Here is a 13521-nt window from a genome sequence, read left to right as displayed (position 1 = left end):
CAAACTTTTATGGACACTGTTTTAATGTTAACTGATATGGTGGAAAGGGCATTGCATTCAGAAATATATCCATGGAAAATATGTTCCTAGTTTTACTAAACAAATTTTTTTCTGCTTGGCTTGGTTATGTGGATTCTTCCTTGAATCGATAGTAACATTTCACTGGATTCATTTTAAAAGCCAGTTAAATAATATCTTTTACAGACTTGTATCATATTTATGTGAAAGTGATGATATTGTGTTTTTATTTATTATGTTAACAATTTTGGAAGTCATCCACATCTTTTCCTGCTTTCTAAATCCAAAGCAATTATAGAACTTTATTCTTTTTAAAAAGCATTCCTCTGGATATATTCATATTTCTTTTTGGTTTTGGTTATAACCAGTGAATTATTTCCCATTTGTGGCAACAATGATCAGGAATTTGGTCTCATGGTCTGATCCTTTGGTATCTCTAAATACATGAGTGGGTTATAGAGACCTAGTCCCCTGAGAATCTATTTACTATTTGTAGCTTAAATAAAGTAAGAATATTAGTCCACTAGGAAGAAGACCAACTCTTTGACATTAATAGATAAATTTTTACTAGATGCTATTTATACTTTCCTCAAGGCTAAAATATTATAATTAATGTTACATGCTTTTTCCCATCTGTGTCTGTATGTCAGTATATTTCTAATTGGAAAAGACCTTAACTTCCATCTGTTTGATAATGTGTTGATAGCCTGCATTGAGAGTGTATTAGTTGTAAAGTTTCATTAAAGAAACTCTGTTACAACTGGCTTATAAAGTTAAACAAACACATATAAAAAGCAACAAATAGTAGCATTTTGACACTGCTTTATTCTCTCTGTGAATATTTATATACACACAAATAGATTATTAATTTCCTAAAATTTAAGATTCCATAGAACATGTAATACAAAGACATTTACTTTTAATAATTGAGAAAAATTATAAGGAAGTTAATTTTGCTGTAATACTATATTTTCTAACCTGTAAGTCTTATTCAAATCTAATTGTTCTTATGTCCTTTATGCAAAAATTGCCCAATCTATTAACTCTCCACCTTCAATATAACTAGAAAATACAAAACACCAAAATTTCAAATTAACCATAAGTAAAAATACATAAGAACCAGTTTTTGATGATTTATTTTTAATGTTTATGGATATAAAATATAATAGGCGTACATATTTATAGGGTGTGTATGATATTTTGATACAAGTATACACTGTGTGATGATCAAATTGGGATATTAGGATAATTGGAATATCTATCAGTTGAAACACGTATTACTTCTGTTAGGAACATTCCGATTCTAGTTTTCTAGTTACCATAGTTTGCTGTGTATAATGTCTAAACTCCAATTTCTTTTCATCAAATTGATAAATTCTTCATTTATTTTTTTCCTTAATAATAAAAATATATTCTTGGAATCTTTTGATTATATGATCTGATTTGATCTGAAGAGAAAGAAAAACTCTCTCCATCATTACTTTCTTAGGTGGGTCTGTAAGAGGAAGTCAACAAGAGAGACAAACATAGGTTTGTAACTTCATCGTGCAGAAGTTCTAAGCAAGTGATGAGGTCAAATGGTCACATTAATCTGGTTTTACTCTGGGCAAATTTTTGCTTGAATTGCTCGCTTTTTTCAAACTCTGGTAAGCATTTTTTAGTTGGGCCCTCTTTGGAGCTTGACTGGTTGTTGGGATGTTCTGGAGACATGATATGATACAAATGCTCTCTGATGCAAGATTTCGTGCATTTTTCTCATCTCTTGTGCCTCAACACCACACGTTTCTCTATTCATATTGTTAAGTCATGTACATATCTCTCTAATTGCAGGATTTCTCAAAGGACAATCTGAAATGGCAGTTGCCACTCTGGGGAAATTTTGACAAGATTGCTCACTTCACAGATGCAATAGAACAAAAAGGGAAAGATTCTTTTTTTTTTTAGAGACATAGTCTCACTCTGTTGTGCTTACTAGAGTGCTGTGGCATCATGGCTCACAGCAACCTCCAGATCTTGGGCTTAGGTGATTCTCTTGCCTCAGCCTCCCAGGTAGTTGGGACTACAGGTGCCCGCCACAACGCCCCGCTATTTTTTGTTGCACTTTGGCCAGGGTTGGGTTTGAACCCGCCACCCTTGGTATATGGAGCTGGTGCCCTGCCCACTGAGCCACAGGCACGGTGCAAAGGAAAACATTCTTATGAGGAGATTCTCTGTCCATATGTCTCATAGAGCAACTAATCAGTAAATACACAAGACCTCCTCTTTCATTTTCATACTTTTGTGGTTGTTAAGACCTACATTTTAATTAAGTTACTCTGGAATTATCAAGTATGTGAGTTCCTGTTTACACTGTCTGTAATAACTTGTTCATGTGTGTGCGTGTGTGTGAAAATAGGGGTTTCTGCATTTTAAGCATCTATTACTCTTTGCAGAGGAGAGATAATGAGCTTTTTGCAATCATGATTTTCTGTCTGAATTTAATTCCCCTTAACTTATTCTTTATTTTTCTACTCTTTTTGCTTTGGAAAAATTTGAAATTAATTGATCATAAATATTCTTTCTATCATTACATGAACATTCTAGAACTATTGTTCAGATAGTCAAAAAATTACAAGAAGGGGAATATGATAAACTGTGCTTTATTTATATTTTTCCTTTTGATAACTTTAACAAAGGTGAAAAAATGTACCTATGTGTGGTTAATATTATTAGCCTTTTAGATGAAAAGAAAATTAGGCCCACAGAGCTTTTGACTTAAAGTCTTTCTTTTTTTAAATATATAAATACTGAGGTTCATTTATTTACAGTTATTTATTCAATGGAGGTTTCTTTTTAAAAAGGAACTCCTGCAATTTCCAAATCAATAAATGACACTTGACATAAATTAGAAATTTCATTTAAAAGGATTATTCTGTAATTGTTTCCTCAAATTGTCTATGATTATAAAAATACAAAATTGAAATAACTGAAAATTTTATAATAGTTGTAATTTAAGAGGGCCTAACCTCATGAATTCTTATTATTTCTACTATCCTAATGTATTAATTCTATTACGCTAATTGCACAGAGGTTTCCAAACTTTTTTCCCTCTGGTGTACATTGAAACAATAAGAGTTGTTTGGGGCCATACATTAAATACACAAACAGCAAGGAAAGTTTATTAGCAAAAAAAGACAATATCCAACACTACAGATGAGCAAAAAAGTTAATCACAAAGTCAGCTTGCAGCCCACAGGCTGGACACCATTGTACTAAAATGGTGGACACCACAGGCAGCCCACAGGTTGGACACCACTGTACTAAAATGCTTTATTGATGATACTAATATGATGGTGTAAGTTGCGATTTCCACATCTTTAGTCAGCATGAAAAGTTTACACTGGTTTTTCACTTGAATTAGGAAAATTTTGGATAACTAATTTTTTAAATTATTTCATGTTAATTGAGAGAGTAAAGAATTAGGTTACAATGTTTGCATTTGCTAGGTAAAATCCCTCTTACAGTTATGTCCTGCCTCCAAGAGATGTGTCATACACCCCAACATTTTGCTCATTATGTGGGAGTACACCCATTCCCCTTCCTCCTCCCCTTTCCCACTCCCTCATTCCCTACCCCCTACCATGAATGGATTTGACTTTTTCTCTTATGTGGGCATGAATTAGATTATTGGCTTCATACTAGAATCAAGTACATTGAATTCTTGCTTCTCCATTCTTTTTTTTTTTTTTTATTGTTGGGGATTCATTGAGGGTACAATAAGCCAGTTACACTGATTGCAATTGTTAGGTAAAGTCCCTCTTGCAATCATGTCTTGCCCCCATAAAGTGTGACACACACTAAGGCCCCACCCCCCTCCCTCCATCCCTCTTTCTGCTTCCCCCCCCATAACCATAATTGTCATTAATTGTCCTCATATCAAGATTGAGTACATAGGATTCACGCTTCTCCATTCTTGTGATGCTTTACTAAGAATAATGTCTTCCACTTCCATCCAGGTTAATACGAAGGATGTAAAGTCTCCATTTTTTGAATGGCTGAATAGTATTCCATGGTATACATATACCACAGCTTGTTAATCCATTCCTGGGTTGGTGGGCATTTAGGCTGTTTCCACATTTTGGCGATTGTAAATTGAGATTCTTTTGATAGTTGAATGTGTTCCAACTCCATCCAGGTTAATACAAAAGATGAAAATCTCCATCTTTTTTAATGGCTGAATAGTGTTTCATGTTATACATATACTTCAGCTTTCAATCCCTCCGGGGTGATAGGGATTTAGGTTGTTTCCCCATTTTGGCGATTGTAAATTGAGCTGTGATAAGGTCCAGAGCAAATATCCTTATAATAAAATGATTTTTTTTTCTTCTGGGTAGATACATAGTAATGGGATTGCATGATAAAATGAAAGGTCTAATTTAAGTTCTTTGAGGATTCCCCATACTTCCTTCTAAAGGAAGGTAGTTTGCACTCCCCCACCTGAACAACTTTTAATTAAGAAAATTATACAAATGTTAGTCTGTAATCATAGTTGTAAAATATCCCTGTTTCTTAGAATTGAAATAGGACATGCAAATATCTTTGTGATATAAGTTGTGTTTATTTTACCTAATATAAAATTTTCTAAAGTTATATAAAGTGGGTTATCATGGAATAATCAAATAAATATTATTTTCTTGTATTGCTATCTTGTATTTTCTTAAGTCTAAAGAAATACCGTTGGTTAATTTGCCTAGAGCAGGTAATTATTATAAAAGGGTAAAGAGAACTAAAAGTATGAAAACAAGATATGATTGGTGTGTTTCCAAGGGAAGATTTATAGTTGATCAAATTAGTAAATATATTATAGATTTGCCTTTAATACACTGATAAAATAGAATATCTTAAAGTTAAAACTATTGAAGACTATTGAATAGTCTTAAAGTTAAATTTAAAGTTAAACTATTAAACTAATCATATACATGCACAGTCATGTATATGGTTATGGTATGCTACATGTATATATGTCAATAGACTATATTAAGCTTACTTTATATATTTAGGAATTTTGAAAACATAATACAAGAGTGTACTTTAGAGAGCATACCTTAAATTAAATGGTCTGAGGAATTTGAAGTCTGTGTATAGGACTAATAATGCTTCTACGTGGTGAATTTGGAGGAAATAGTGATTTGTATTTTTTCTAAGGTTGGCTCAATGTTAATGGATATATTCATAAGGAAAATGGATTATAATATTTACTTTAAAAATGTATTTGAATGGCATATATAAAATTTAAATCTGTTTTATCTCTCTAAAATGACCAAATTATGTTATGTCACAGCAAAAAAGGTTGCAAATATTTTAATTCCCTGAATTTTTTTAAAACTCCTGAATCATTTTAATAAAACATTCCTAATTAGTTTAAAACTACGATCCTAAAATTTTATCTTTATGTGTTTAAAAATATAATTCTAATTTGTACAAGATAAAGGTAGGTGAGGGGGAAAATGGGGGGCCTCTTAATTTTTGTTGTAAGCCTCACAACTGTTCATAGTAAAACTTCCCAGAGATTAGCCATCTTTCAGAGGTTTAATTAAACCCACAAGACAATGGCAGTTCATTATGACCTTTTAAAAAAAAGCAGCATAATCACTACTGTGTTTGAAAAGCTATAATCGGTAAGCAAATTATAATACGAATCGAATACAAAGAGACTCAGTGTAAAATGGTTCTTCAAACTCTTTCTTACCTCTGTATTATAAGAAGTAAACACAACTTTGCAACTAGATGGTTGAGAATTTGTTGATGAAGCCATATTTATGCTATGCATATCCTGAACATTGAAAAATCTGTAACCTTAACATTCCTAACCTTTTTTCAAATTACACAGCTACAAACTAAAGAGACAGACAAGAAACTACTACATGTCAGACATTTACCTTACCTCGACCGTCCCTTCACACGGGAGCCAACATGCATAATTGATATCCTCAGGTTTGTTCCCATCAACTGCATCTAGAAAAAAGTGCACAGCAACCTCCACTTCACATTTTTCACCTTCAGCTCCTTTCAAAGAGACAAAAAATTAAATAACCTTTCACAAACTTGAATTCACATTGAATTATTAAAGAAAGTTGTCCAATTACTGAAGAAGATAAATTTGACAACACCTGCCACAGAATAAACTCCTATACCTGCAGAATATTAAATCTGAAAGAGCCCTAAAAGATGACAAAGCTACAGCTCCTGAATAGACTGAAAAATGCAGCATCAGATCAAGAAGACAGGCTCTCAGGCCAAAGGATTTTTAAAAAATAATCAAATGGTAACTGCATTGCTAATTAATAATTACAAAAATATTATAGCTATAAAAGTAACAATAAATTTGTATGAAAATAAAAGCATTTTTACTTTATTAGGTTTGGCTATGAAACTGTTTGGAAATAGGCTCGGCAACTATAGCTCAAGCGGCTAGGGAGCCAGCCACCTACATCAGAGATGATGGGTTCGAATCCAGCCCAGGCCTGCCAAACAATGACAACTACAACCAAAAAATAGCCGGTCATTGTGGGGGGTGCCTGTAGTCCCAGCTATTCGGGAGACTGAGGCAAGAGAATTGCATAAGCCCAGGAGTTGGAGGTTGCTGTGACCTGTGACGCCAGGGCACTCTCCCCAGGGTGATAGCTTGAGGCTCTGTCTCAAAAAAAAGAAAGCAACTGTTTGGAAATAAATTTGGAAAAAAATTCCTAAAATATTATAATAGATAAATTATCACAGTCTCCTGATGGGGCAAGGAAATGTATGTGAGTCTGTGGACATACCTGTAGTTCTAGTCATGCACACATAATGCGTATGTAATTTAGCTACCTTACACTATGATGTTGGACACAATATCGGTGTTATAATAAAAATGAGATTGCAAAAAATGCAAAAGAAGTTGACTTATGTCCAAAAGAAAATAATAAAAACCATTTCTCAGCCCCTGTATTGAATTATCAGACAAGGAATTTAATTATGATAATTTTGTTTAGGGATCTATAGGAAAGATGAATAAAATAGGTAAACTGATAGGAAATTAAGGAATGAGAGACTTGGAAACTATAGAAAAAGTGTAAATTCCAAAACCTGAAGAAGAGAGGAGCTAATTAAGCTGGGCTGAGAATCTCTCATTAATGCAGGTAATATCCCAGGTAATGAAAGGACATAGGAGAACTGATAGTTTTCTTATAAACATAGCTAAATCTCCTAGTAAACAGACAATTTTTGTTTAAGGGATAGTATTTAGCTAAGATATCCTTTAGCAGAATACCCCTGGTTTAGAATTGCTTATGGTTAACTAAATGAACATCTATCAATCTGTGAGGTATGATTTCCTATAAAATGTCACAAAAGCTATGCAATTAACAATTGAGTTATAAAATAGAAATGGTTCACAAAATGACATCTGCTGTGTGCTTGTGTATAACTTAGAAATCGCACGTGTTTAACTGGGAAAAAAGGAATGAACTAGGAACACAAATAGAATATTTCAAAACCCTTCAACTATACCTCTGTAATGTGACTGCTTATACTTTTAAAGTTATGGAAAATTATTCCCCTGTTAGTAATGAAATAGAATCAGCGGATCAGATATGCCTTACAAGAGAAGAAAGATCAGTTAATTTTTAATAAGTCAGTAAAAATCCTACCTTCAATTGTGTTGACAGTTAACGACTCAAATATGGTTGTGCTAAATTTCATATAATCAATTGATGTTTTCCTCTCTCTGTTTTTTGTAGGCGTTTAGGTAGTTTTAGAATTAACTTTTTAATGAAAATTCAGAGAAATGGAATAAAAGGCCGTATACTCCCAGTATATATTTTTGTGGAAACATTTTAAAAACAATTTTATTCAATTATTTAGGAATTTGTAATATTATTATTCACTTTTTACATTAGTCATTGAATCTATTTTACCAATTAGTAGTTTTCTAGGAATGTATCCATTTTACCTAAATAGTCGGATTTATTAGTGTAAAATTTTCTTCAATATCTGATGAAAAATTTGGAGTTAATGATTTGTTACATCTTTGCCTCTGCCTCTTACAGCCTCAAAAAGAAGACAAAGAAAAATATTAAAAGTTTTAACATAGAGAATGAGAATGTGAAAAAAAATGATAAAGTGACTAAATTAGCAGAAAGGCTAATTGGACGATAGTTAAAATACGTAAGTCTAATTAGAGAGGGATTATGAAAAAAAGCTATTTGTCTAGCAGAAATGTTGAGTTGCTCAGGGCTTCTTTTTTTTTTTTTGCAGTTTTTGGCCAGGGCTGGGTTTGAACCCACCACCTCCAGCATATGGAGTCAGCACCCTACTCCTTTGAGCCACAGGTGCTGCCCTGTTCAGGGCTTTAAAAGACTCTGAGACTGTGGTGTTCAGGTGGTTTCCTTGGACTTTATCATACACCTGTCAGTATTGGATGTGTTCCACATGCATTTCTTCAACTGTGTTTATTCTTTTGATCTAATAAGCAAAAAAAAATAAAATAAAAAAAATTGTACACATGTTCAGCATGTGGATGTGTTCTTAATAACAGGAAGATTACTGCAAATGTTGTATGTATGGGTATTGCAAAACTGGCCTGTTTGGAGATTACAGTGATTTTACATTATTTCCAGCTGAGGATAAAATCAGTAAGCTGTCAAACTCTCAATTCTTGCCAAGATTGATGGGAGAAAAATTCTGTATTCATGTGTTTTTAAAATAAATTTTCTTTTTTACAACATGAATAAAGCTGAGAATTTCCCCCCTATATTTAGGGATACAGTCTATGTCTTCTTATGTAAACTGTGCGTTTATATTATTGGCTGATTTCTCTGTCAGGTTTTTGGTTTTCAGCTTCTTGATTTCCAAGCGTTGATATATTATTGACTCTAATCTTTCTTCTGTCAAGTGAAATGTCTATATTAATGGTTCTCAGCCTTCCTAATGCTGGGATGTATTTTCATTGATACAAACCGGTCACGCCTGCAGGTTGAGAACAGCTGGTGGTTTGTTGGTTTTCTTTCTTTTCTTTTTTTTTTTTTTTTGTATTTAGATTTCTATTATGTCTTTCACAATCAGACATTAGTGCTTCTCACGTAGTTAAATTCACGGGTCTCTTCTTTCTGACATCTAAATTTTGAACAGTAGATTTAAAGGCTTTTCCCATTCAGATTTATGAGGTGGTTCTCCAAGACGTCTCTGATGTTTTATATTTTCATTTTTTGTATTACAACTTTTATTTGTATTTAACCTAGAGAATGTTGTAAAATATATGACAGTCAGATTTTTTTTTTCAAATGGGCATACAGTTGTTCCGCTATAATGAATGAACAGTCCTTACTTATCCTAGATTGGAGATGGTAATTGCATTTCATTTTAAATTCTTTGCACAACTTATATTTATTTCGAGACTTTGTATTTTGACATATTTGTCAACTGTCAATGTAACAGTGCTATATTTCTCATGAATGGAAACATATCAGGTACTTTAATACCTGGTAGAGCTAGTTCTATGCCTTACCTCCACACATAATTTTTTTTTCAGAAAATATTTGCCCTTTATTTGTCTGATTTTTCATGTAAACATTAAGAAATAAGATGTCAGTTTCATGAAACAAAGAAGCACTTCTAATATTATTTAAATTTAATACGTATGTGAAATATATGGAGAATTGAAATCTTTAATAGATGTGTCTCCTCTCCAACAGCATGGTATGTCTTTTTGGGAGGGATGGATTATTGTCATTTTTAAAATTGGCAGATAAAGTTGTATGTGTGTTTATAGAGTAAAAATGATGTTTTGAAGTATATGTACATTGTAGAATGACTAAATGAGCTACTTAACATATATATTATACACATAGTTACCAGTTTTGTAGAGAACAATACTGAAAGTATAAAATTCACTGGGAAAAGTAAGCATACTATCAAATCCATACTACTCTAACACTGTACTGTACATACGATGCTGTGTATATCACTAATATCTCTATTATGAAAGTTTAAAAAAAGATTACTAAAAGTAATAATACATGCAGCCTGACCTATCTTTAGATTGGAAGGGAGCGGAGGGTTGGGTAAATTCTCTCCTAACTGGTGCAATGCACACATGCTGGGTGAAGGGCACCCTTACAACTTTGACTTAAAATGCACAAAAACGAATTGTCTAACTAAAATATGTGTACCCCTGTAATATTCTGAAATATTTCAAAAAGGATGATTGTTAAGGAATAACATAGAAGTCACTTATAATAAATGGGGGAAAGACAATATGTAATAATGTTCAACATTTTCCACAAAGGGCCCGATATTAATATTTTTTGGCTTCACGAATTGTATAGTATCTGTTGCAGCTTTTCAACTGTATTGTTGTAATGTGAACACAGCCATAGAAAACTGGCGACTCTTGCCTAGGGATGTATAACTTATAAATTATCTGTCTGAATTGTCCGGCACTATTCTGTTGGAACTAGGCAAGAAAGGTAACTGCCCTTCTAAAATGGTTATGCTTGTGACTTCAGAGGTCTTTTGTCTATTAAATTTAATTTGTCTATTAAATCCCTCTCTGAGGAAAAATAAGTATCAATATCTGCTCACAAAGGCAGGAATCACTCTTCATTTAGAACAAAGTTCACTAATATGTACCGAATGTTTTAATGTATATGCTTAATTTAGATAAGCTAACTATAATAATGAAATGTTTGAAAAAAGGTATTCAAGAGAACTCTATTTTTGGCTATGATTTCATCTTTTCTTAAACTCGATTCATCTTGTCTTATTCACTTCACAACTCATTATCCACTCTGCCAGGAGCTCCTTTTCTCAAATCTAATAATACACACAGTGAACATGGATGATGACATTCAGAAGAAACAGGGCTTTTCCGTGCCCTGTACACCAATTGTCCTTGAAGGGGCTTCTTCTAATTAATTGCCATCCCTTACTTGTAGAGCAATCATATTGGAAAGAATTGATTGGGCGTGTAAGACATTTCATTTAGTTGGTAGAAAAATCCCTTCATTAAAATAATTTTCCTGCTGGTAAAATTAACACACTCTGTGCTCACTCACCATCTTGATTTTGAAGTTCCTCTTCCATAGTATGTTATTATTTTATGAGTAAAAAAGAAACCATCTTAACAGCGATAACCAAATGAAATGAGAAGAAATGAAATGTTGCAGTACACAAAATGTATTATTCTATTTCCATACTTTTTTCAGCTATTCTGAATTCTGGATTGGTTTTAAAAATTTACTGACAGAATTTGCATTGCTGAATATTAATATAAATATTCAAAGTGAGTTTACATGGCTCTACTTAAGTATTTACTGACGATTGCACATTTTCACATTGGCTTCTTTCTCTTGGACAACTGAATTGTTTTTTAGAGTTTTAGATGTAGGGGGTCACATAATCCTTATTTTTGTTATCATCAGCTCTATCGAATGAATTGTGAACATAGATTCATGAAGGGATAAGGATTAAATATGCTCATATTACTTTGATGATAATTCTTTAGTGATAATTTATCCACGAGTAATTTTGACTTCTTTTTCACTTTCCTGTTATAAAAAGTATATTTTTTACTTCACTGCCATTGATAAAATTGACTGATGTATCCATGAGTGATGGACTTCCTATTACTCTTTTCATCTTCCCGAAAAATACATTTGCTATGTTTTCATTGTGACTATATTCCCTTTAGCAATTTTTAGTTCTCAAAAGAAGTTTAACATTTAAAAATAACCAGACACATGTAAGCATTATTTCCGCCATGAGACAAAGTGAAATCAAGAATAAAAATGATGCAAACTCTGAAATTCGTGAACTAATGTGGTGTGTCATGGTACATTGTCTTGATCTGCACATTAGGAGCATTTAAGGAGGCTTTAAAGAGCTTCTGGGCTCACCTCACTACCATTCCTCACTACGATTCCTATTTGATTTTTCTGTAATGGAAGTTCAGTATTCGTACATCTCAAGAGCACCTCCAATGTTTATAATATGTAGCCAGGTTTTTAAACCACTGAAGTGACACAATCCCTAAACAGTCCTGAACAGGTTAATTCATTTAACCTTTCTAACCACAGCTGTTGTGGTTCTCTTATTTATGTCATTTGTAAAAATAATAAGTATTCATAACACCGTGTTTGAAGTTCCCTTTAGCATCAACATAGCGTAATCAACAAGTACTTGCTGACTTTTCCACTTTTGGTCTTGAGTGTGATTTGCTTAATGAACTGATAACTATTTCTGTCATTAGAGGTTGTTAACTCCCCAGAATACTATTTTATGAGCATGGTGAAATAAATTATCATGTTTTCTGTTTAAGAAGCTAATTGTTAGTTTATCGCAACACTGTTTTCATGGAATATAATCTTATAAATGAAGCTGCTTTCAGTTAAATACAATAAGCTGTTAGTTGAGAGACACACCCCCTCTACTAATTTGCTAGTGGTTGATAAATGCTATGATGCTACAATATCATTGTCAGAGGAAATATAGTTTTAATAATATACATCAAATTTTGCATCAGCTAACTCAAATAGTATTAAAAATGTAATTAAAGAACAGAAATTGTGCTTATCAAAACAGATTCTGAGATAGGATTATCATGCTACAAAACAAATATATATATAAAATAAAATATAAGCATTATATAATGATTTTATTTCAGATAAAAAATCTAGGAGTCCCATTGACATCTCTGTCACTGTCCGTCCTTTCTCTCTCTAACAAGAATTTCCATTTACTTCAATCTTTCATCATCTCACATTATAACTCCAGCCAACCCCTACCTTTTTTTCCTCTTCACTTGCTATGCATTTTTTTGAGTGTGTCAAACTCTACAATCATTTCTTATTCATTTTATAATAAAAATAAAAAGTGTTTAACCTGGCATTCTAGTTCTATTATTGCCCTCTCCCCTAAGCCTTGTGACTCTTTTCTCAGAGCTCCAGCCAAAGATCTATCTCTTCTAACATGTTTTTATAAATGCAATTTTCTCAATTGAGAATGCCCTCTTCTCCAGATTCTCTGCCATAATGTCATTCTACATACCTCTTTTCAAGGGTTATTTTCTTGGGGAAACCTTTATCTGACCTCCCAAATTAATGTTTCAATTGCCATTTTTTCCTTTTTTTTTTAAACAGGTCTTTGCTTATAAGCAGCCATGAAATCCTGTTTTTCCCCCACACAAGATAATTTTATTTCAAATACTGTAATACCTTGGCCAGGTGCAGTGGCTCATGCCTATAATCCTAGCACTCTAGGAGGCCAAGGTGGGTGGATCGATTGAGGTCAGATGTTGGAGACCAGCCTGGGCAAGAGCAAGATACTAGCTCTATAAGGGCCAAGGGAAGAGGATCACTGGAGCCTAGGAGTTTGAGGTTGCTGTGAGCTATGATGCACGGCACTCTACCAAGTGCAACAAAGTGAAACTCTGTCTCAAAAAAAAAAAAGATTTATAAACTGTGGTATATGTATACCAGGGAGTACTAT

General features: G+C 33.0%; 1 protein-coding gene across 1 annotated transcript in view; it reads right to left on the bottom strand.

The window, feature by feature from the left end:
* Nucleotides 1-13521, bottom strand: part of EYS (eyes shut homolog) — a 1685250-nt gene that overhangs the window by 1513781 nt on the left and 157948 nt on the right. The window contains 1 exon segment of the mRNA XM_053601630.1: nucleotides 5942-6063. Within this exon segment, the coding sequence (XP_053457605.1) occupies nucleotides 5942-6063 (122 nt within the window).

This window comes from Nycticebus coucang, chromosome 9, assembly GCF_027406575.1.
Source record: "Nycticebus coucang isolate mNycCou1 chromosome 9, mNycCou1.pri, whole genome shotgun sequence".
Taxonomy (NCBI): domain Eukaryota; kingdom Metazoa; phylum Chordata; class Mammalia; order Primates; family Lorisidae; genus Nycticebus; species Nycticebus coucang.
This window is presented reverse-complemented; position numbering and strand designations above follow the sequence as displayed.